Here is a 25,999-nt window from a genome sequence, read left to right as displayed (position 1 = left end):
TTGAAGATGTGGAATCAGCACATCATGTAATATAGAAAGCACGTTCTGGTCCTGCTGGCTTCCAGCTCCTTGGCTGAGAAATGTCACAGACTGTTAAAGCTTGCCTCCAAGCCAAAGGCACATCTATTTACACAGTTGTGACTATTTCTGTTTCAAATTTACATCTGCTTCTCAAATGCCCCTCTTCCTTCACAGTAATATTTTCTCACTGCTCCATGTAAATTCTCCCATTTTTCACATTATTGATCAGAAGGGGATGGAAGGAGTGGCTCTTGCAGAAAGGAAAAAAAAAAATCACTTGGCATGTGTAGTTGCCTTAAATGCCTGACATTTACATCTAGTTCCCCTTCTGAAAATTAAATAATGCCCTTTTAAGGCACAAAAATGGAAATGTTATAAACTCCGATTTTAAATAGCCGTAGGTATTCTCAGCCGAATTTAAACATATTTTTCTTGATGGGAAATGATTATGTCTTACAGATCCCTCCAACACTATTTTGCTCAAGCCAGCAGACCTCTGTTCTTTCTGATTGGAAAATGTAAATCATACTTAAGAGTTGTTTCAAAAAAAAGAAGTCTCGAGCTGAGTCCTTGGACGCAAAGTTGCAGCTCACTGCAGATTCTACAGCTGAGTTACAACTCACTGAAAATCGGGGATTTAAAATGGAAGCACTGACAAACCTTCAAGCCAGGGTAGCACAAATGGCGCCTTGATAATTTATAGTCTACAGGCAGCTCTTGGGTTTATTATCACAATGACAAATGCACTGTCATTGTTAATAGGATATTTCCCAGCAAGGACTTCTTGTTATGCAAGCCAGGTTCGGTATGTCATGCAGCATGATAGCAATAAAGTCTACAAGAATTCGTAATGAACTTCAATTACTAATAGATTATGGTTAATGGGAAATATGTGCAGTAAAGATATGAGTTTTTATATGCGCCTTCTGGTATTCTATGAGGCAATGATTTATGCTACAATTTGTTAACATTTTCCACTATGAAAAGGCCCAATTTGGTAGAAAGTCACTTCATTTATAACATATATTTAAGATAATTTTGCACACAATATAAATGAAGGCATAAAATTAGATATTAATCTATTTAATTCTAGCATTTTTATTTTCATTGAAAATGAAGACCCTTTTCTTTTCCGAGTAGTGGCGTTGGTTAAAAATTCCTACTACAAAACAAAGCATGAGATATATTGTCTTTGAGTTAAATGTAACATGTTGTATGTTAATTTATTTATTTAAGTTCCTTCTGTAATTAAGGACTTGTTAGAATTTGATAGACACTGGTGTCTTGCTTATGTATTATTTTTAATTAAGAAAATCTACATGTATTCATGTTAAATTAAAAGATGAATTTATAACCCACATCATGCTTCCTCTAAATATAGAGATCCATGGCTATGGTATAAATGTGGTGTGTGTGTGTGATACACCTAGACAGACAGATAGACAGACAGACACACACACACACACACACACACACACAGTCTCTATACATACACACAGATGAAAACTGACAAAATTGAAAAATGCTTACCCTAACTCAGTAAATGCAGGCAAAAAAACAAAAACAAAAAAATTCAATTATAACAATTAAACAATTCACTTAAAGATTCTGAGTTGTTTTTATGAATTAAGAATTATGAGAATTTTAGAGCAGTCATACAGTATTGCATACCTGAAAGCAACTTTACATATATAAAGTGTGAGTATAAAATAGCTAAAATAAATCATAAAAAGTTAATTTTTAAACTAAAAAAAAAAAATCATGCTTTTATGCTTTTCCTCTTCTTCAAATTTTCAAGTTCATGTTTTTTCCCCCATGGGTGCTACATGATGTCTTCAAATGGCAAGTGCAAATATAATGAACACCTATGAACTTATTATTTTTAATACTTAATAGTCATTGAACCACAGTTTTTCTTCTTTTTTCTTTTTCTCCTCCTCCTCTTCATCATTTTGTAGTACTGAGGATTGAATCCATATGTGCTTTACAACCAAGCTACATCCCAGTTCTTTTAATGTTTTGTTTTGTTTTTCATTTTGAGATAAGATCTTGCTGAGTGGCTGAGGTTAGCCTCACACTTGTGATCCTCCTGTGTCAGCCTCCCAAGTCTCTGGTATTACAAGTATGAACCGTAACACCCAGAAAACCATGGTGTTTTCCTGAATGATGATGGCTCTAAGAATCAGAGAGGCCTTAGAATATACAGTTAAACATTTGAACTTTGAAGGGAGACAATTCCAGAATACAGCTTTATTACTTCTTAGTTTATGCTGTGTGCAAGTCTACCTAAATTTATTATACCTCAGAGTCTTCATCTAAAAAATTAGAATAATTTAAAAACTTTTTATGATGAAATTTAAGTGAAACAAAACATCAAAAATTTTGCATAGTGCCTGAAACATACTCAATTCATTATAAATAGAATTATTATTAATAGTAGTAGTGATAGTAGTATTAGTAGCATTTGAAGAAATACTGGTCTATGTAGGTCAGTAAATGATATTATTACAAAATTCATTATTATTACAAAATTCCTTATATAAGTCTCAATATCTTATAGGTTTAGTGAACCAGAAAATCACTTGGTCTATTCATAAAGTCAGATCCTAGGTTCAGACAGCACACATGGTTCAGATTTGGTATGGAATGGTGCCTTTTGCACATCTAAAAGGTCTCCCAGGTGATTCTTCAACCTACTGAAATTTAAAAAGCAGTACATGGATTCCATTTGTAGAATCTGTTAATGCTCATCTCTCTATCTTGTTGAAACAGACTAAGTCATCTGTTGGGTGGGTACTTGACATTGTGCAGATTAAACATCTAGAATCCAGGTGATTGACACCATGGAAACACTTCTCATCTTGATATTTTGGGCCTATTTGAAAAAAAAAAAAATTCCTTCAACATCTCTAGTAACCAGAGAAATGCAAATTAAAACAACTCTAAGATTTCATCTTACTCCAATTAGAATGACTTTTATCAAGAACACAAACAATAATAGATGTTGGCGTGGATGTGGGGGAAAAGGTACACTTTTACATTGCTGGTGGAGTTGCAAATTGGTGCAGCCACTCTGGGAAGCAGTATGGAGAATCCTAAGAAAACTTGGAATGGACCCACCTTTTGACCCATTATCCACTCCTCTGTTTATACCCAAAGGACCTAAAATCAGCAAACTACAGTAACACAGCCTCATCAATGTTTATAGCAGCTCAGTTCACAATAGCTAGATTGTGGAACCAAACTAGATGCCCTTCAACAGATGAATGGATAAAGAAACTCTGGTATATATACACAATGAAATACTATTCAGACATAAAGAAGAATAATATTATGATATTTGCAAATAAATGGATGGAATTGGAGAATATCATGCTAAGTGAAATAAGCCAAGCCCAAAAAACCAAAGGCCGAATGTTTTCCCTGATAAGTGGAGGATGATATATAATGGGGGTGGGGGTGGGTAATGAGAGAATAATGGGGGAACTTTAGAATATGTAGAAGAAAATGAGAGGGAGGGGGGTATGAAAAATGGTGGAATGAGACAGACATCATTACCCTATGTACATGTATGTTTACACAAATGGTATGAATCTACATTGTGTACAACCATAGAAACAAAATGATGTACCCCATTTATATACAATGAATCAAAATGCAGTCTGTAAAAAATTAAAAGCTAAATAAAAAAAAAGGCACCCATTTTCCTAGCACCAATGCAACCAGTGTTATATTTTCCAAACTATTACTCTTATCATTCTCAAAATGTTTTTGTACTTTATAGGTTAGAAAAAATATTCTGAGAAAGTTGGGGAAGACTTGGGTCAGAATAACCTAGCTATGGTAGTTAGGATATGAATATAGTTGCTATTACTACAAAAAAGTTAACATAACACATACAAGGTAGAATGTCATTTCTCATGTGGTAGTCATAGGACAGCAGCCCACACTTAAAGCTTCTCCCACATGTCCAGGGGCTTGACTTTTTCTGTCACATTGATCCATATTTTCTAGTATGTTGCTGTCTTCGTCTGTATGGTCTGAGATATCTCTCCCTACCACATCCACATTCTAGCTATCCAGGAGAAAGGGAAAAAGGAGAATGGATTTCTTCCACTATCAGTCTATCTCACAAATTGTGTTGCTGCTTCTCAGGTACTATTGCCTAGAACTTAGTTATATTCATAAACTTAAGAGAGTATGAGAAATGCATACCGGGCAGTCATGTTTCTAGAAAAGAATTAGACATTTCATTAGCAAAGAATTGTGTGGGGGGGGGTAGTACTAGTAGGAATAACAAGTCTCTGCCACTGGGCCTCACACATCTGGCCAGTTGGAGATATACAGGTTTTAATCAATTTCTTGATGAAGTCTCTTGTTATAGATACTCAGTTACTGAGGATGTTTTTGCAAGGTCAAAATAATAGATCAATTCCCTGGGATTGCCTTCCCCTACCCAAGAGGCAAGTCCAGTCACACAGGAGCTAATTTTTTAAGATAATGCATTGTTGAGCCAAAGCTGATCAAGTCAAACAGGTGCTATTTTCATATCAGAGACCCCAGCTGAGCTCAGTGCCTAGGAAATCAAATGAAAATTTGGAAGCTAGGAGATAATTCCTTTATGAATATTGAAGAGAGATAGGGACAGAGAATCAACAGCAGTACATTAAAAGCCACAAGACCCAGTGGTTATGAACATCTTTGGGGTTAATTTGTGTGGGTTGGAGCCAGAGTTCCCCAAGATTTAAGAACATGGAGAACATTATATAAGCAAACCTTGGTTTCTTTCTTTGTGAATTTGGAATAAAAATACTAACTCAATCACTCATAAACTTGTACAAGGATTAGATTATATAATGCATATAAATACTTACAGCAGTGCCTAACATCTATTAAAGCCTCAATAAATATTAACTATTGTTAATGTGGAGACCTTAAAATTCTCTATGGTCTGCTTTATTTAGCAGAGGCTCTTACTCCATGATTAACTTTTTTTGAAGCTGGAAATCAGGAAAGGCCAAGGAAAACAGGGAGAAGCAGCCAAGCAGAGGAGCCAGGATTTGCTCCATCCCTAGGACACACAGATGGGAAACTCGTGAATTGCCAAGTTTCCCAATAAATCCATCCTGCAAGTCTTCTCATGGAGTAGTAAGCCCTAGGTAGCTTCCTTTTCCAATTCAGTTTCTAGTAACTTTTAAACAATGAGAAAGAAGTCCAAACTCTTCTCCTAATCAGCCCTGAAAGAATAAAAAATAAAAATTAAAAAAATAAATAAATAAACAACTCCCAAAACTGTAAGGCATCTTCCATTAAAGTTATTGTGGGGTAGATGAAGCCTCTTAGAAATGTGCAGAATAGCAATATCTTGATAAATAAGCTATGGCTGCAATGTGCTTGTGCTGATAATAAGTAGCATGGAACAACTGCCTCTTCTACAAAACCCTGGGATTTATGTCCAGTCTGCCTGCATTGAAAACTAGAGAATTAACTCATGAAACCCATACATCAACACGTGTAGAAAAGGGAATCACAGTATAGAAATGAAATTAGCATGAAATTAGTTAGCTGTAGGACATAAATAGAGGTACTGACATCTCTGCGTCTTCTGTATCCAATGTCTTTGGAGAACTCACCAAGCCTGGACTGCAGTTGATGGCCCCTGTGATTTATTTCAACATTTTCTACCCTAGGCAGGTTGTTTGCAAAGTCCTTCAAGTATCATTAAGACGAATCAGGAAACACAGATAATTCTTCAGGAGAAGAATATGATCATGGGAAGACGCTGCTTATACAGAACATCCACAATGTGTCATTGCAGCCTCCAGAACAGGGCATCACTGTATTTATTAATCTATTGCCACAGAGATTACCACAATCTGACACAGAGCTCTAATGAATTTTTGGCACGTTTGGAAATTGTGACTCTTGTTGTCCAGGGAGCCTCATAAATCAACCCCCCTTTTACTGCAGTTGCCTTTTCATGGTGTATATCACACTGAGAAATGGATTACATGATCCGAAGCTTTAACTACCTTGCATTAGTTGATCGTGTACTATGGGTGTATATTACACAGTATATGAATCATAGGGGAGCCAGAATATGGGTGACAGATAATTTAAACATGAAATTGGTGATGCCTGCAACCTGGTTGAAATAGAGACAGAGATATAAAGGCAAAAGTCAAAGTGAATGGATGGGAGAACCCAGGTATTTGCTGCTAGCTTAACACACACTTATCAGTAAAGCGTGGTGTTCAGAAAGAGTGCTATTTCACAGTTCAAGGAGATGATTTTTCTTCATACTACTCTTTGATCCTCCGATTGCTGTTTTGTCCCTTCTGTAATCAGACCCTTTCAGTTTACTAATGGACATTTGGCAGCATAGATGATTTATTTTTATGAAGTCTTAACTCTACATCTAAGATGAAAGATGATCATAAATTTAATTTGCCCGATATATCGATGCACCGTGTGGAGTCAGAAAGCCTGGAGTCTAACTTACTTCCAGTTAACCAACTTGCTTTGAGATCTGGGCTGTTATTTAGCTTGTATCTCACCTGAAAAGCAGGATCATTAACAACTGATCTTTCTAACTCATTGAGTAAAAATCTAATGAGATTTTATATTTGCTCTAACTAGGGCATTTGGAGAGCAAGAGGTAGACACCCACATAGATCCCACCAGGGAAAGGGTATCTGTTTTCAGGAGAACCATAGATAGGAAGTGGAATGGTGAGGAGCATTCCTGAAACAACCAAAGCTCATTTCCCCTTCAAAAGTCATGTCATCTTAAACTCCTGGCATCTCTCATTCACTACACAAGACTGGTGCACTCTTGTTTAAATTGTGGCTTCCTCATATGATCCTCTTGCATGGGCCCACAGTGACCATCTGGGCTGAATCTCTAATGACCAGAGCTCAGCTGTTATAGGAAGTCACAAACCTCATTGCTGCTCTTCAGACACATCAGGCTCGTTCCCACATCAGGGCCTTATACATCTGCACTTACTTCTTCAGAGACTTTTGTTCCAACAATTGGCAGGACTTGTTCCCTTTCTGCTGCATTCAAATCTCTGCTCAGATGTCCCTTTTTAAAGAGACCTTCCTTAGCCACTCCACCTGATTCTATACACTGTAGTATTGCTTTCCCTTTATTTACTTTTATTTGATTAATATTGCCTCTTTTGACATAAATTTATTTTTATCTATTTCACCCATTATAGGTCAAGTCAATAATGTCAGAAACTTTTATTATTTTTAATAACTATCTTTTTCTTAGAATAATGACTCACATCTAAAAGGTAGTCAGCTAATATTGGAGAATGTATATTTGGTAAATAAATGAATGAATGCCTGGCTGTTCCTGATTTATAATTCCAAATTTTTAAGGGGAGAATTTAATGTATTCATTTCATATTTTTCAAAAGAGAACGCTCTAATCAATTTCTGGCTGATTTGTGAGTTGTCATTCATGGCCAGCTGCCCATCCCTTGGTCTGATTAGACAGGGTGAGATGAAGTCACTTCACATGGCAGAGTGCAGGCACATAAAACACTAGGGCTAAAGGGAGGCAGATGACTTAAGATGGACTTTGAACAGCCCAGCCCTGATGGTAGTGTGAGCTTCTTAGAGTTGCTCTGGCAGAGAGAGAGGCCATATGACTTTGACTAAGAATCACAAGGTTGGAAACTAGGTTGTCTCCTCCATGTACCAACTCCCTGTCCTGTTACAGCTTTTCTTAATATTAATTTCTTATTTGCTCTGTATTTTATATTAAACTTCTATGTGTAACTAATAATAATGATAGTATTTTTAATAGTCCTTATGAGTCTGGCACTTTATGAACATATTTATGTAGTTTAACTTTGGGAATCCTCATGGCTATCCTCTGAGGTAGGCATTATGATTCTCTTCATTTTGTGTGTGAAGAAATGTGAAAAAAAGAAAGTGTGTTGTCTGAGGTCATTTAGAGAGTGAATAATGCAACCAGGATTTGAACCCAGGAAGTCTGGTTCTATAGCTTCATCTAACTAGAATATTTTTATCCATTCATTCCACTGTGGAACTTGGCAAGAAGTCAATATTTTCTTAGAAATAACATTCTGATGAGGTAAATACATAGAAAAATATTTTCAAAATAACAAGATATTATTAAATACACATTTAAAATACATTAAATGTACATTTTGTTCTGTACAGTTTCACAGACCTAAGATCTAGTACTCTCTGATCTTCCTCTCTTTTTATGGATATATAGTGGATATTACTTAATTTGGGGGCCAAGAATGGCAGAATTGTCAATTAATGAAGTTGCCAATTTTTGTAGTAAGCAAATATCAAGACCCTAGAATACTTTATGCTTTATGCCCCATATATGCTTTCTCTTTGGATACTGGCATTACTCTTTAATGACAAATATAAAATATGACATGAGAAATAGTCCAAAATGAGTTAAAGTGCACACTAATGCTATAAGCAACATATATTCTTGCTGTGTTTGTTTCTATTTTCTTTTGCTGTCTTGGTGATTTAATCTAGGGCAACACAACATACCATGCAAGCGCTCTACCACCAAGCCACATCCCAGACCTGTGTTAGGTTCTTTGAGCTATGCTTACAATAATAACATCAACAGATAAGTGTAGGATAGATGTTTGAAAAGGGAGGAATTTATCTGTTACCTTTTTCTTATTTTTTCCTTTTGGTACTAAGGATTGAAACCAGAGGTGCTTTATACTAGCTGTACCCCCAACCCTTCTTTTAAATGATTTTTTTTTTCTCAAAATAGGGTCTTGCTAATTTGGTAGGCCCTTGGTTAGTTGCTGAGGCTGGCCTTGAACTTGTAATCCTTTGTCTCAGCCTCCTGAGTCACTAGGATTATAGGTATTTGCCACCACTCCTGGCCTATCCATTATCTTTTTCTTAGCATCTACCATATGCAAGGAACCATGGCAAACACTAAGAGATATACAAGATATACAGAACATTCTAAGTTTATGCATATGAAGGTTTTTTTTCAGAACCACAAGAAAAAAACTTGAAAAGTCAATATATGACCAGACCAAATCCTTTGTAACATCATGCGTGCAGGAACAAGCCAATAGTTCAATCCCTTGAACCTAGAGAGCTTTCAGTCACTAAAAGGGAGGTACTCATGGTCATTTTTCTCTTAAAGAAGGCTTCTGTATTCCCACTGCATTAAACTGAAATGGGTAAGAATTTATCTGTCCTTGTGTTTCTTAGGAAAGGCCCTATGATGAAAAAATAGTGATATTTATAAATGCTAATCTGTGCATTTCTATTATTTTCCACTTTTAATAGCATATTGGTTCTAGTTTTTATTTCTTCTTGCACATGTGCTTTGTACAGAAGTCCATCATTTGCTGTATAGAGTCTTGATTTCTATTCTTCTGGTGAAACTGTGCAAGGTCATCCTGCCCCATATCCATCACTCACATGTGCCTCACAGATTTCCTTTGTCAGTAGTACATATCAAGATGATTAATGGTTCAATGTTCATATTCAGAAATCTGACTAGGTAACTGTTGTTTTATTTGTTGGAATTTATAATTCAAAAAAAAACATTGATGAAGTTGTTCAAGAAAAGAGATCAATACAAGTCAGTTTTACTTATTATGAATGACACAGCTTGGTAATTTGTTAGTTTAAATAGGCTATGTGTCTGCATCCTCCCTGGGGATGAGCTTAAGGATTAAGGAGGGGTATCCACTTTTTTAAAAAAGTGACTACACTGTATCACTGAGAGGTAATGCTCCAACAGGAAAGACTGAATACCATCCTGGGCTGGAGATTTCTTTGCTGGCACAATGAGAATCTATAAGCTCTGTAATAAGACCTTACTTTTATTCTGTTATGGCAGGGAATATTAATTATTTACTTACTTTCAACTATTATTTATAAAAAAAATTAAAAATATATTATTTATCCAATATTGTTACTTAATTATTTACCTAAGGAGATGCATTGCTTATTATTAAATGACAAATGTTTATTATTAAAAATAAAACAGGGAACATCATATACATTTTTAAAAATTCCTAGAAATCTACTGTCCAAGATGATTTTGACCTTAAGAGGTATTGGAGCAATATAAAGGATTACAAAATATCCAAAAAAATTCGAGGTTTTATAGAAATTTAGTAACTGGTACAAGGCACAAGTTTTAGTAAGTTTTTTTGATGCTGTGACCAAAAGACCCGACAAGAACTTCGTAGAGGAGAAAAAGTTTATTTGGGGCTCACAGTTTCAGAGGTCTTAGTCCATAGATGGTGATTCCATTCCTCTGGGCCTGAGTAAGGCAGAACATCATGGCAGAAGGGTGTGGTAGAAGAAAGCAGCTCAGGAAATGCCAATAAAGAAGGAGAGAGAGATCTCCTCACTAGGGACAGAATATAAACCCACTCACACAAACCCAGTACCTCATCTGGCCATATACTACCTGCCTACAGTTACCACCCAGCTAATCCATTTGGGTGTATTAATGTACTGATTAGATTAAGATGGTCATAACCCAATCATTTCACTTCTAAATTTTCTCATGCATGAGTTTCTGGGTGACACTTCATATCTAAACTATAACAATGCATTTCAAGTTAATTGAGGTTTTTTTTTTTTTCCACAAATTTTGTTTACATGGTTATAATTTTAGGATAAATAGCTTGTTCTCAACCTTACTCTTAAACATATAAATTTCAAAAGTATTAATATTTTATTTTTAAAAAGTGAAACTATAAAATTACTAATATGTTACTATTTTAAAGTGTGGCAGCCAGAAATTAGAAAAGGAAAAGAAAACCCTAAATCAGGCTGAATAAAATACAAAAGTTACAACATATCAAAAAGACAAGCAAGACAGAATTAAATCATAGATAAAATTACAAGAGAAAACAAAATGGGAAGAAATGATAACATATGACAAGGAGTTAATTTTGTAATGTTCTAAAAGTGCCTACTCTTAATAATCGATAAAAAATAAGATCATAATGACAATAGAATGCACAAAAGACAAATACTTCTTCACGGGAAAAGAAAAATCTGCTTTCTTGGTGATTAAATTATCAATAAGTATTGACTTCACTAGCATTTTAAAAATCCATAGTATATATTTTATTAATATGCTAGGAAATTCCATTATAATCAACAAATAGAAAAAAATGTATCATCAATAGCCCTGTGAATCTCAGCTGTCTCATGTTCCCAGTTTATGTGACACTTAGTTAGCCTGCATGTGGTCTCTCATGGATGGATAAAGACAGAAGTATTCCACAGGATTCTGCATAGAAGTCTAAGAGTGTCTTAGAATTTTCTATATTATAGATAGGCAATCCTCTTATCTATTTTCTGGGATGTACTGGTAGTTTTCGTATGAAAATGAATGATCAACAATTGTTCAAAACATAACTTTTGAATATGCTACCATGATTGATAGTTATGCCTCAACTACAATGAAACTCAAACTATTGTTAAAAAGGACCTTCCCCTCTTTCTTAACACTAAATCCGGGTTCCTGTAGATCTTTCATAATTTCTGCTTTGAGATCTGGTGGTGCTGTTGTGTTAAAGTTGCAGGTTTCTGTCAAAAAATCCCAAAGCAGGTCTCCATTTTCATTACCATCAATAAAACAGTCAGTTATGTCCATGGTGGACAGAAGGTCATAACACTCATACTTGATTCCCAGGTTGTCCAGCATCTGGGTGAGATCAGATGATGTGACATATTGGCAGAGGTCATCTCGAGGTAGGCGGGATCCATACTTTTTCCATAGCTTGTCCCAGCCACTAGTTCCTGTGCAACAGAACAGAGTTCACACTTTCATTTATTATTTCTTTTATTTACCTACTGCCAACCAGTATACTAGATGTTTGGGGAGAGCAGTGAACAAAATAAAATTCTCATACTTTGTGGAAGTCAATTCAAGGACCACAGAGGAAGGAGAGGATTAAATAAATAAGTCAACATGTCAGATGAGGATAAGTGCTAAGTGAAAAACCTAATGAGAATAAGAGATGAGGAGGCTAATGAATTTGAAGAAATGTCATTTTATCTAGGGTGGTTACAGAGAGTCTCTTTAATAAGGTGACATTTGAGCAAAACCTGACAGCAAGCCATGAAAAATCAGAGAGATTAGTCCAGGTAGAGAGAAAAGCAACTGCAAAGTAAGTGAAGTAGGCACATGTTTGACATGTTTAAGAACTAACCAGGAAGCCAGAGCAATTGAAGTTGAGTGACCAAGGGACAGAATAGAAAGGGATGAGGTTGGATGAGTGGCAGGTGGTCTAGATGAAATGCCAGATCATATGAGGCCATATTGGAAACCACTGTAGAAACCAATAGAAGTTTCTGGACTGAAGAACATGTTCTCTGTGTTGTCCACTGTGGTAGCCTCTTACCATTTAGTTATGCAGCTCTTAAAATGTGATTAGTGTTGCTGGAGAACTAAATTTTAGAATTTTAGGTTTCATTTCATTTTAATCAATTTTAATTTCAACTTCAATAGCCAAATGTGGCTCCTATATTGGAAAGCACTATATTAAGGTGACAAATTTACATTTTAATAAGACATTCTGGCCATACAGGGATAAATAAGACTCTAGGCACATAAGAGAAGAAGCAGAACAGTGAGGAGGCTACTGAAGAGAAGTGGTTGGATATTTTTTGTATCTTATTCTCCTATATCCAATGGTGTTTGGCAACAACTTGGATATTGGGTATGAACAAATGAAGAGTCAGTGGAAACTCCAGTGATTTTTGCCTAAGCATGTGAAAAGGCAGAATTGTCATTAATGAGAGACTGGAAGAATGAGGGAAAAATGATTTTAAATGTATCAACAGTCATCCAGTTTTGGAAATGTAAAGTTGAGATACCTAATGGATATTCAGGTGGTGATATAAGGAAGGTAGTTGTTTGTATTTGTCTAGAGATCAGTGGGAGGCTCCAAGAGTAAAAAAAGAAGCAAACGGAAGGAAATAAATGATAATTTACTCAAACCAAAGGGTAACCTCATATGTCTATACACCACTTAGAAGACATTGCTGTAGACTGCCATTAATTAGGTTTGCTACAAATTTTGTACCCAACTTTAGAAGTTAATTTAGCAATATCTGTTGTGTTTAGTTGAAAATTCAACCCATCATAGAAGCTGTATCATGTAGTTTAAGCTAAAGTTCCCAGAGTTAATTCAACCTAAGAGACTATCCAAAACAGGAAATTGTAAATAATAAATACTCTAGGTAATTGATATTCTACTAATGTTTCAGATGATGGAGAGATACATGCAGGATTTGCTGTAGAAAAAGATAAGACTGGAATGAGGCAGAAAAAAAATTAATTGTAGTTGAATTTTAAAAAGGGTCATGAATATGTATTTTTAAATACTGCACACCAAAGACAGTGAATTGTCTTCTCGAAAGAGAAGCCCTGTTATCATTATTATTATTATTTTTTAACCTGGTGCACAGAAAAGAATCAAACACCAATTGCAGAAAATTTGCTGGTATCAGTGCTGTGACTCAGTGCCATTTCTGAGCTGAGCAATTATACACTCTCTGACTGATGCATTATCATAATGGCTCTCAGTGGGCACAACATATGGTGTTACTTTTCCTTTCAACAAGATATAAACCAGATTATTTCTTCCCTCAGTCTTAAAAATAACACCCCATGATTTGCCTGCTTCCTTGGGAGAAAACAGAAAACTTGGTAAACTCCTTCTATGTTATCTCCCTTGACTTTATAGGCTGTCTTTAATTTGGCAAGTCTCTCAACTGATACCTAACAATAACATCTGCAGAATGATAGTACCAGCATCATTTTCGTTGGGGATACTCGCTATTTAAAACAAAATCCAACTCTTTTGTTCTTATTTCTTCTATTTTTCCTCCTCAGATCAAATCTTTCATCTTCATAATCAGGAACTGCTGCTAGTTATCACTAAGTGTATGTTTACCGAACTGGGTTGGTTATATAAGGAATGCTTAGGAACAAAGAAAAGGTTCTTTTCCCTCAAGCACTATGTATTCTAATAAACTGACCAGTAAATGCAGTCATTTAATTTTGATTTCAATTTCTTTCTTTTCCCATTTAGTGGTACATATTTATCTTTTACTGCTTTTGTCTGGGCATTTGTGTGTGTGTGTGTGTGTGTGTGTGTGTGTGTGTGTGTGTTATTGAGCCTTTCTAGTGACTGACAGTACAAGTTCAAAAAAACTGAACAAACCAAATTCAAACATTAACTATGCCATGCAACAAATATGGAACTGAGATATATTTTGAACACTGCTGATCACATACAGTATCTTAGTCCAACTAAATGTTCTGCATGAATAAATGGCTCCACATTTCATTACTTTAAAATCTAATAAATTTTAAACGTAAGGGTCCACATGATGCTTAAATAATGGTAATTTGGTATATTCAATGAAAGAATTCATCCCACTGGGAATAGATTAACATCTGACTGAGCTGGGCATATAAGAACTTGGGCTACATGACTTACTTAGGATGATCCTTTAGAGCAAGATGATTCTTCAGACACATCATTGATCTACCTAGATAATGTCTTGGCTAGATGAGTACTCTCAGGAATTTAACTTAGTGAATAAGATCTAAGCAGTTCTGAGTCTACCAACAATGAGCACTCTACTTTCTTCATTACAAAGAAGATGTGGATGAAAAAATTATCCTAAAACAAAGGAAATATATACAGAAACACCTTTGATGTTTGTTAAGTGACTTCCATTTAGAAAGTAACCATAAGAATCTTAATAAAAATGGAGTGCAGTGTGAACCCTTTCAGATTAGGTGTTCCAGGATTCAAGTTTAAGAGCTGCTTGTTTCTTTTTGATTGTTTTATTTATTTATTGGGTTAGGGATTAAATGCAGGGCTTTGTACATGCTAAATATGTACTCTAGCACTGAGCTACACCCCCAGCCAGATTAAATGTTTTAATCTGACAAGTGGATGGAGAATGGAGTTTCAAGAATATGTTTGGTTTCCAAGGGAGGCTAGGGCAATGCTTCCTACAACAGTAGGAGGGATGTAGATGGAGCACCTCAGTCTGGGACAAGTTCTTAACATGTCTTTTATCCACAGACTAGTCTAGCAGAGATGGATTTGAGGTTTTTATTATGAAATGACTAGTAGGAATGTGGATTATTCCAGTAAATGTTTACTGATATAAAAATATCTGGTAAGAAATTTTTGTGGCTAAATTTGTTTCCAATGTTGAGAACTAAGCTTGATCTATTTTTAAAAACAATGAACCATATTTGTTTTGGGTGTAATGATACAACCAAGTAAATATTGCCGTTTTTAAAAAGGAAACCAGACAATGTGGAGGCAACAGAACTTAGCTCAGAAAATGTGTTGTTGTAAGGCAGGCTGGTGGGTGCATGGGTTTATCTTGGTGATAGAGGTAAAGCAAAAGGAACTTAAACTATGCCATGTAAAAAGAGAATTTGAATAGGGAAATAGGGAGCTGGCATCTTAGCACTGAGCTAAAAGGATATAGGGGAGGTTGAAAGAAGTTGTGAGAACAGGTCCAAGAGAGATAGGCCCTGAGTAAGCAAGAGGAAGGCCAAAAAGAGACTGACTGTAGGACTTTAATGCTGAATTCTGTTCTCTGCTCTTCTTCCTACCTTCAAGTCTCAAATAATAATGCTCTGGAGAAGGAGGGAGGTAGGACCATGTCCATCCTTGTACATGGTGAAATGAGATGAGAAAGGGTGGGTGCAGCACATGCAAGGTCTAGAAAGAAAGAATTGAAAGTTGAACGAGGAGCAGAAATTTGGAAAAACAGAGACTGGCAACCATCAGGATCATGTAAGCCTGACACCTCATGAGTACAAAAATGATGAGGAGGGAAGACAGACTATCCCAGTAACTTAGAATGAAAGTTTCAGTCATTTACTCAGTAATTATAAGCATTAAGTGTGAGCCCATAGGACTAGGGCATCTGGAGACTTTCCAGTTAGACTCAGTCAATGAACGTGTTCAACATATTTAACAGTTCCTTTTCCTTTTTCAGATGGAATGTGTTCTTTAACTGTAAAGAAAATTTTATTGGGAAGGATTTTTTTTTTAATTTTAACATTTTTAATTAATTTAACACTTTTGATAAAAGCAAAAAAAAGTTGAGATATTTCAGCATTAGAAGAAAGAGAATTGAAGAATTCAAAATAAAAGATCTAAGTCTATTTTCTCCTTTTCTTCAGTGGTTCTTCTTTCAAGAAAAAATGAATGTGATATTTCTTCCATGGCAAGGTAGAACTCTTCTAAGAAGTGACTGTGGGAAGGGAACAAGGAAATCAGCCCTAGCACCATAGTCTGACTTCTCTTACTTTTTGCATTCTTATGTTTAGGAATGATGTCTATTAGCAATGTTTTTGTCTTTAGGACACCCATCTCCTATGCCATAGCACTAATTAAAAAAATGTGAACTGCATATTGAGAAAGTGAATAAATATTTCCACTATCCAAACTACATTGATTAACTTTTTCCTCAAAATACTTTTCTGAGGCATGTCTGAGGCCCTGAGTTTGATCCCCAACACCACAATCAACTAACCAATCAATCAATCATTAAAAAAAAAAAAAAGCTAGCTTGTTTTTCAGTCTTTACTTCCTTTCCTTTGATTTTTTTATCCCTTGAGTGCATATTTACATATGAATCACATATATGGCTAGATATAATATGGGTCTGATTATCCAGAAATAGCCCTTGAGCTCTCTAAGGCTCAGAGACCAAGTTTACAGAAGTACCAAGTGCCTTAATTTTCTTGTCCCCCATGCCTTTGTGCCCCATATGTCATTATTCACTAGGCCTATTATGGTTTTCACTTTCATTTTTCTCTCTCACTCTCTTTATTTTTTTGGAGGCGGGGAATGGTTATAGGGATGGAACTCAGGAATTTGTGCATCTTAGGCAAGCATTTTACCACTGAGCTACATCTCCAGCCCTGGTTTTCACATTTCTTATCGATGATAAACCATGTATTGTAGTAACTCATTCAAAACATGGCCAGCAGAACACTGTATTTATGAGGACACTTGGTCAGTTCTCAGTTGCATAGAAAACTCATGACATTTTCTAAATCTGGCTTTTTAAAATTAGTACATATTCATATACTATGGCACTCTAATATTTAACTTCTAAAAAATATTTTAGAATAAACCAAATATAAATAGGAGAGTGAATTTGCTACTGATATGAAATATATTCTAAAATCAAACCATATTATTTCTGGATAAATTGCTATTTCTGTATGCAAGACTTTTTCTGGTCCACTGATGCAGACCATCTAGAACAGACTATTGACAATGTCAATAACTAAGTTTACTTTTGCATTCCTAAATGCAACACAAAGTATTTTAGTCCAGTGTCCTAATTTAGAGAGAGGTTAGTAGAAAGGATCCTGTTTATATGATCTCTTTCAAAATCCCTTTCCCATATAAATGAATACTTTTAACTAACTAGAGGTAAAAATAGTATATTGAAATGTTCCCATGGGGAGCAGGTTGTGTATAGGAGGTCTCATTGCCAAACTCTCACATTAGTTCAAGTACAGGATTACAAGCAACAACTATATTTGCCATCTTTAAAGTTATTTGTTATATTTAAGAAAAAGTTAATTTTATGACATAGGGGTTGAGTATGGCATCTGCTATGTGCTGAGGAAGATAGGGACCTTTGTGTATTTCAAACCAACACATCTATCACTAGGTGGGCAATCCACCAAGACTGCTGGAAGAAAGGAATACTGTAATGAATAAATGACCTCAATGATGTTGACATTTCATTTTCTAAGAACATTTACTTCTGTTCTCTACTTGGCACTCTGTATCTCTGGAAACCACATGGTATGATCAAATGCTTTCTTTGAAAAATACATCATCACAAAACAAATCATGTGGGCCATTTTTGATAGGTATTTGATAAAAGCTACAAGTTGCTGATGGCTTAGAAATGCAAATTAATCAAATGTGATAGCACCTGAAATATTTTAACCTTTATTTGTTAATTTCAGAAGCGAAGGGATACTCAAGTGACACAAAGTAAATAAATATAAATATTCACTACTCTTGGGCTCACTTAAAAATTCCTATCACTTGAATTTCCTCTATTGTATAAAGAATTCATAAAAGAAGACAAAGACCTTTACCCCCCCAAAAAAAGAAAATAGATGTTTAATTCCTTTACATCCCCTAATTGAGAACTGTGGTGAAGGACTTTCTTAATAGTACAAAAATCAATTGTGTGCAATCAGAAACTAAGGCAAGAATTTTATAACAATGAAAAAATATACTAACTTTCTTCAAACACATGAATCCATATGTACATGCACAATTGCCATTTTAAAATTCAGGCTGAATGAAAATAACTTACCTGACACAAGAATAATGAGAATTTTAGCATTGTTAGCTAAGAGACTATGGAAGAATTTCAGGGTAGCTGGGATGTCTTTTACATAATACAGCATCTAGAGAGGAGGGAAAAGAGAAATGAGACACTGCTCTGTGTTGGAGTCTTTGTTGCTTGATCCAGAAGGTTTGATTTTCAAGTTCAGTGGATTTTTATCTAACAAAACACTTAAGACATTTAAAGATTAAAGATGTTACATGGAGAGAGAGAACAATAGTATAAGAAAATATTTGGGAAAATGGAAAACTATGACACTTGCTCAATTAAAACCAAATTGTTTTAAATTTACTTTCTGGCTTCTATAACACAGACATTTTGATTCCATTCCACATGGGGACATCAATCCTCTGCCTATCCTATATTTTGTAAACTGCAGTTCTTTTGGGAGAAAATGGTGCTGGCACCGTAAAATCAGACCCCATTTCATGGAACGTTGCTCTAAAATTAAGTCCTCTGTATTAGCTTCTCCATATGCTCACAGATGCCTTTAAAAAAAAATCACAGAAAAATGCGACAAGTTCTGATGTCTAGGACATTGACCTGAAAGAAGGAAGTTATTATGCTTGTTCATGGAGTATTAGGGGGTCAACCCAGCCTCTTTTAGTGAAGTGCAGGTCTTTCCAGCCAACCCACAGAGTGTGGTATTATTCATTGGGAGTGGGGAATTTTCCCTAATGATATGCATGCTCAAGGGGTTAACCACCCCGCAGACACTTCTTATAGCTCACCTTCATCTCTCTTGAACAAGAATTCAATATTCCATATAGCATGCCCATAATAGAATTCTTTGCACAAAGGGAATACAACTTAAGTTTTAGACAGACTCTTGCACATGAATGGATGAAATAAAATGAAGCTGCTTGTGGCCCATGCTACCTCAGTGGCTGTGTTTAGTGTCAGGTCACTCCACCTGGTCCACCACAGGGAGCACAGACAGGCACCAACAGCTGATCCACAAGATGGCTAAAGACTATGACATGCTCTGAATGAAAAAGAGGCAGGGCCACAGCAGATGTCCTGAATTGTTTTCTAAGACACCGGAAGATCTCTGGGCTGACTGTGAATGTCATGAGAGTGTTAGGATTGAAGTAGCAGTAAAGAGACAGAGCTCAGAAAAATGTAGAGTAGATAAGGAGAGAGAGATGCTATGGGAACAAAAGAACAAACATGGAAGTCTGGGGGAAAAGAGGAGAAAGAAGCTGATGCCTAAAACCACAGTATTTTAGAACAGGGTAAATAATGGGAATCAGAGTGTAAGTGGGAAAACTGACTTTTGGTAAGAGGGGGCTTTTGCAATAAGACAGAAGGAGATGATGGGTACAAATGCAGCTGTTTGCAAGTATAGAGGGTGACAGATGAATTTTCATCTGATGATTTATATTGTTTCCACACAATAAGAAGTGAGGTCATCAGGTGGGAATTAATGGCAGCGGGGTGGTTGCAGGAGAAGTAAGGAGAAAAGGGAGTTATGAAACAGTTACGTGAGCAGGTGGGAAAGCAAGTGTAATAGACAAATACCTAAGGCTTGCTTACTAACGTTAAGTACTCCTTCATGGACAAAAGGTTTATCAACTAAGGGAGCAGAAATGTAGAATTACCTAAATATGTCAACCTTGGAGTCACTTCTTTTGGTTTCTTAGTGAGTTTATTCCTTTGGTGTAACTGTGGCTGTGGACTACAGGAAGGAAGAGTGTTCTGCTATTCACCAAGTGATAAATCTAAAATATGCATGTCTGCTGGTAGTAGCCAACTCCCAAACCCTAGACATTCTTCATGCTATCAAGAAATATCCATGGTGGCTGGAAATTCAGCCTTATGCCATCTATTCAAGAGTTATCATTCATTAGGCTGTTGGTGCTAGACACAGAAATAAAGTCCTACTTAAAGACTGGCTGATATCAGTAAAACTTTATTGACTGAAGGAATCATAAAACTTGTCCCTCCTGCATTATCCAGAGTAGACAGGCCATTTATTAAAGGCAAAAGCAAGAAGATTCAGAAAAACTCTGGGACATTAGACATTCTACACCATTAGGGCCATTGGAAAACTAGCCAGGACATATATCTACTCTACTGTGTATTCTGTCTACTCTGTTTGAATCTGTGTGTTTCCCACTGCAGAAAACTAATCAAGTCAACATATAAAAAAAGAAAAATAAAAAGTGATGACTATGGAATAAAGAAAATTCACGTTTTGGGATGTTAAAGGGAATTTTATCAATACTTGTATTTGGATAGATAATGCTCACTTATCAAATGAGAAATCACAAAATTTTCATTTAAAAAAACATTAAAATGTTATACATTCTTGACACATATTTTTGAAAAATCTCCCTTCTGATAGTATAATATAATAAATATTTCTTACCTGAATCATATGAATAAAGTCCCACTTTTGAATCTCTTTTTTCTCCATCATTCTATTTTGATATTCAGATGATGTCTCCTTATGCCAAGCAAACTTTATGTTCTCGAGGTTTGATGTCTTGGCTACAAGCTCTAAAATACAGAAAAGAGGTGGCACACCATCAATTTTAATTGCAAATGTGGATCCCATTTCCATTTAGAATTTTAATGCAATCAATGTTATATACATAACAGATATAAAACACTTTTCTTCTTTTTTTATGCAACTATGGGAAACCTCAAGATTCATTCTGATTTTTTCCCAGTATTAAATGAAATTAGAGGTGAAAGAAAGAGTCAATAGGAAATAATTATGAGAATATGGTTAGACATAGATTACATTATCTTAGTATTAAGGGGAATCAACTAGTGAATTTTATTAATGTAAAGTTGATATGAAACAGTTATATGACTGAGTAACCCAGGAAGAGGCAGAGCACAGCCCAGGCCTATATCTGGTCTACCACAAGCTAAAAACATTTATTGTTCTATTTCCTGACTTCTTGTCTCTGTCATTCATGTTTCATGCAATTACATTATAAAGTAACAGGAAAAATCAAAAGAAGGATAAAATTTCATACTTTGTGAAATGATATGGAATTCAAATGTTGGCATTTATAAATAAAGTTTTACTGAAACATACTAACACTCAATTTACATGTCCATGGCAGCCTTTGTGCCAAAACAGCAGAGTCAATTAGCTGTGACAGAGACTGGGTGACCTTCTGAGTCTTAAACATTTACTACTTGTTCCTTTTTATTAAAAAAAAAAAAAAAAAAGAGTCAATTCCTGCTGAAACCCATTAAAGATAAACTATTTAAGGGCAGGAATTCTGTAATATTCTGAATCAATGAATGACTCTGACCCTAAGAATAAAAATTAAAACTAATAGTTGATGACGACATGGAAATGGATGGAGAGTCAATAAGAGTCTAATTATTCACTGTTCACAGGCTGAAGTGTTCAGTCATGCCTTTAAGAATTAATTAGGTTCTTCTCCCAATAAGCTTATACAGAGCATACCACAGTTACTCTGTTATTAATCATTCAAGGCAAAAATATGAGATGATAAGCCTTTGTGGACAAGATCTGGCATACAGCACCATGGGCTACAGGTACCTCTGTATTTGGTGATTTGTTCTGCACTCGGTTCAACAACTTCATTGTTGATATGAACTCCTGGGTATTGAGCCTGCACTTTGGAGAGAATTTGAAGATCAATTTCACCTAGAAGATAAATATACAGAACAGATTACACCACTCCAAAAAGAAGTGATTAAGAACAATTTGAGTTGATTTATTATCTGTCTTACTTTTACAAGAAAAGACTAGCAGAAAGAATAATGCTGAACTGTTTCACTGCCACAATGCCTGTGATGCAGAAAACCTAGGTTTTCAGTAGGAATAATAATATAATTTGAGGGGGAATGTACATGCCATTCATCCATTCATTCACACACATAATCTTCATTTAATATCTATCACTGAGTGTCATTAAGGCAAAGATGTTATTGATTATAGGAGACAACAATCCTTATTTTTGTTTTACCAAGTCAGGAAAAAACACTGTTAGATATAATTTTAAGATTTTTATCAACTGAACAGAGACATTAAAATGAGGATAAAATAGCTTAGAGTGAATAAACTTGTCTAGGCTAGGAGAATGGAAAAAGAAGATTAAAAAAAGACAAAAACATATGTTAGGTAAAAATAAAGGATACAAAATATGTCAGACATCTGCCTTCAAAAATACCACTGCCTAGTGGAAGGGACAGATATGGCAACAATCCTGGCTGTGGTACGAGGGGAGGAATCCGTGAAGGAAAAAAGGTGAGAGAAGTTAGAATAAGCAGAGCTTCTTTGAAAGAGACCACTCTTGAGCTCTGTCTCTCTCCAGGCAAAGGAGGTGACCCAGAAACTATGGGAACTTCTAGAAAGTGAAGGATTGCAGGCAGAGGGAACAGGAAAATAGAGGCATAAAGACAGGAAATAGCAGAGTACCTATGAATCCTTGTAATATTGGGCAAGGCAGAGCTTCTAAGCAAGAAGAAATCCAAGAGGTAAATGGAGAGAAATATCTGAACAGAAAAGATACTTTTCCATTAATTAATTCATCAACTACTAATTGTGCCAACAACTGCACTAGGCTACAGCAAATACTAATAAGACCAGGTGGATTCCTGCCCTGATGGAAACTCAGCCTGAAAGTGATGGCACAGGAGAAGGTGGTATGGCTGATGGACTTGCATTTCAAACAGGTGTTCTCCATGTAGTGGGTGTATATGATCTTGTCAATTTGCTTTACCTCTCTAAACTTCATTTTCCTCATCAGAAAAAACATAAAGAGTAAGAATACTGAATTTATTAGTTGTGAGGGTTAAATGTGTTAATGCATATAGAATACAGTGCAAAATAGAATTGGCACTGAATAAATGTTAGCTATTAATTATTTTTATTGTTGCCATTGAGTCCCTGTCTTTAAAACTATTCCTTCTCTTCCTATTACTGATGCCTCCAAATTAAGTTTTGCACTTTTATTCGATTAGGTTATGATGTTGACCTTCATTAAAATGGAAATACCTCTTGGCAAGATTAGCATATGAAAATTATGTTAGACTTTAATGTTTTGGCATAAGTGACATTAACAGAACCTTTCCAAGGTTAGACATCACAGGCAGAAAAACAGGTCATAAGACTGGGAGATCTGGAATAAAGTAAATGAGAAAGATAAACCAGGAATAGAAGATACTAGACTAGGAAAAGAGGATAGTCAATATCATAATGGTAGTCCCAAGAAACACCAATAGGACTTGTATTCTAGAGATGGTGCATATGTACAGGAAGGCAGGGGTATGAGAAAGAAGCTGAAATGGGTGATGAAAAACTTATTTTACTCCAAAACTGGCACTACCACATAAAATCTCTTATTCCTTTCCTAACAATTCTAGCTACAATTTATTGGCCAATTATTTTCCAAACACTGTGCTAGACCCTTTACTTGGAAACTCTCATGTGCTACTGAGGGAAAACTACCTAGTATTTGAACCAGATAAGATGATTTGAGTATTTTTAATAATATTTTCATTATTTAGTACATTATATTTATACCTAATAGTGGGTTCATTTTGAAATATTTCTAAATGCATATAAAATAGTTTCCCCAGCATCCTCTTTGCCTCCCCTCTTCCATACCCCTGGTTCCTTTCCTCTACTTTATTGGACTTCCTTCTATTTAATTATTTATTTACATTTTTAGGAGCATTATAGTTATATATAAAATTGAAATGCATTGTGATATATTCATACGAGCACATAGCATAATTTTGTTAACTTCACTCAGAAGATACTGATATATCTGAAGTTTAAGGCACATCTGTTAAAATCTATAGTGTTTTTGGTCTTCTAACTTCTTCATACTAAGAAACAGGAACATACTGAATACTGAAAGTACATAAAAAGTATTTTATTCTTCTCTAGAGTAAATATTTTTATTCTTCTCTAGAGTAACTATTTTTGAAGGAGAAAAATAAGGCAAATGGCTGATAAGAAAAGCTATAGGCTAATGAGAAAGAGATTCCAGCTTGACCCAAAGGACTGGAAGATGAAATTACTCTTCTTGTTACTGTCATCCCAGCCACTAACTTCAATTTAAGAAAATCAGTTATGAAGATTTCAAAGTCAACGTTTTGAAAGAAATAACGGAAATGTCATCATTTCTCCCTCTGAGACTTGATAAGATCCCCTTCTCCTAAAATAGATCCAGACCTGCTCGAATGGCAGATCATATCCAGCAACAGGCTCAGACAGGTTCAGAGCCAGTAGTCCCTCCTCCTGAGACACTGATAGAAGATGCAATGCTAGAATAATAACTGAAATAAGGAAACCATGAGTCTGGGTAGCAACCTCTAGAGTGCAAGCCCATGTGTGTTACATCCCTAGTAAAAGTGAACAAATAACAAGAGGAGGTAATGAAGTTGTTTCTTCAGGAGTAAGAACATGGAATCTATTTCTGATTTTACAAGCAGGGTAACTACTATGGTTTGGATATTAAATATCCCCCCAAATCTCTTGTTGTTGAACACTTACTTGGTCCTCAACACTGTTAAGAGATGGTGGAAACTTTAGGGGTGGAGTCTAGTTGGAGGAAGTAGGTCACTGGGGGTTTGCCCTGGTATGTTGAAATCCAGACCTCTTTCTCTGCTTCCTGGCTGCCATGAAGTGAGAAACTTTCCTCTGCCACATGCTTCTGCTACAATGTATTGCCTTGCTACAGGCCTAAAAGAAACTAGGCTAAGTGAACATGGACTGAAACCATAAGCCAAAATAAACATTCTCCCCTTTTAAATTGTGTATCTCAGGTATTTTGTCACAGCAATAGAAAGTTGATTTATACTGTAACCATACTGCCTGTTTGCCAAGGACAGCTCCATTCTATGCCTGTTGTCCTAGTGACCCATCTGGTTTTGTTTTGGTGATTCAAATTTTTCCCTTTTAACAAAACAATCTTCTTCGTATTTTATTTTATAAACAAAAAATTTAAAAGGATTTATTTCATAAATTGACCAGTATAATAAAGAAAACTGGAAGAATTGAATAAGACATAAATATTTCAAAAATTATGATAATTTTAACTCCTTTTACCTACTCTCCCCAACTCTATCAAAATGATTTTAGGTTGGATATCTTCTTCATAGATGGCATCACTTAGGTGTCTTCATGTAGTGTAAGGGCTAGCTGATGACACTTTGATAAGCTCACTAATCCCATTCACAAAGGTAGAGCCCTCATGCCTGATAACTCCTTAAAGGTCTTATCTCCTAATACTACTGAATTGGGGATTCAGTTTCAACATGAGATTGGGAGGAATATAGACACTCAAACCATAGTAACATGAAAAGTGAAACAATATAAACTATGAATTTGGGATACTATGATTTGTCCTTGAATGTTGAATTTTAATAAATGTACAACTTTGTTAGGGAATATTGATAATAGGGAGGCTAAACATGTAGAAAGGGGCATCAGGGTAATTCTTTTACCTTCCTCCAATTTTGCTGTATATTATGGTTTGGATCTGAGGTGTCCTCCAAAAGCTCAAGTGTGAGACAATTTAAGAAGGTTTAGAGGAGAA

The 25,999-nt window shown here is 35.5% G+C and overlaps 1 protein-coding gene across 1 annotated transcript in view; it reads right to left on the bottom strand.

The window, feature by feature from the left end:
- Positions 1 to 10,587: 10,587 nt before the first annotated feature.
- Hnmt (histamine N-methyltransferase) overlaps positions 10,588 to 25,999 on the bottom strand; it is a 37,342-nt gene continuing 21,930 nt past the window's right edge. The window contains exons 3-6 of the mRNA XM_047545550.1: positions 21,988 to 22,095; positions 20,830 to 20,960; positions 18,426 to 18,519; positions 10,588 to 11,825 (exon numbers count right to left, since the gene is read on the bottom strand). Of these exons, the coding sequence (XP_047401506.1) occupies positions 11,470 to 11,825; positions 18,426 to 18,519; positions 20,830 to 20,960; positions 21,988 to 22,095 (689 nt within the window). The 3' untranslated portion in view covers positions 10,588 to 11,469. The remainder of the gene's footprint in view (positions 11,826 to 18,425; positions 18,520 to 20,829; positions 20,961 to 21,987; positions 22,096 to 25,999) is intronic.

This window comes from Sciurus carolinensis, chromosome 3, assembly GCF_902686445.1.
Source record: "Sciurus carolinensis chromosome 3, mSciCar1.2, whole genome shotgun sequence".
Taxonomy (NCBI): domain Eukaryota; kingdom Metazoa; phylum Chordata; class Mammalia; order Rodentia; family Sciuridae; genus Sciurus; species Sciurus carolinensis.
This window is presented reverse-complemented; position numbering and strand designations above follow the sequence as displayed.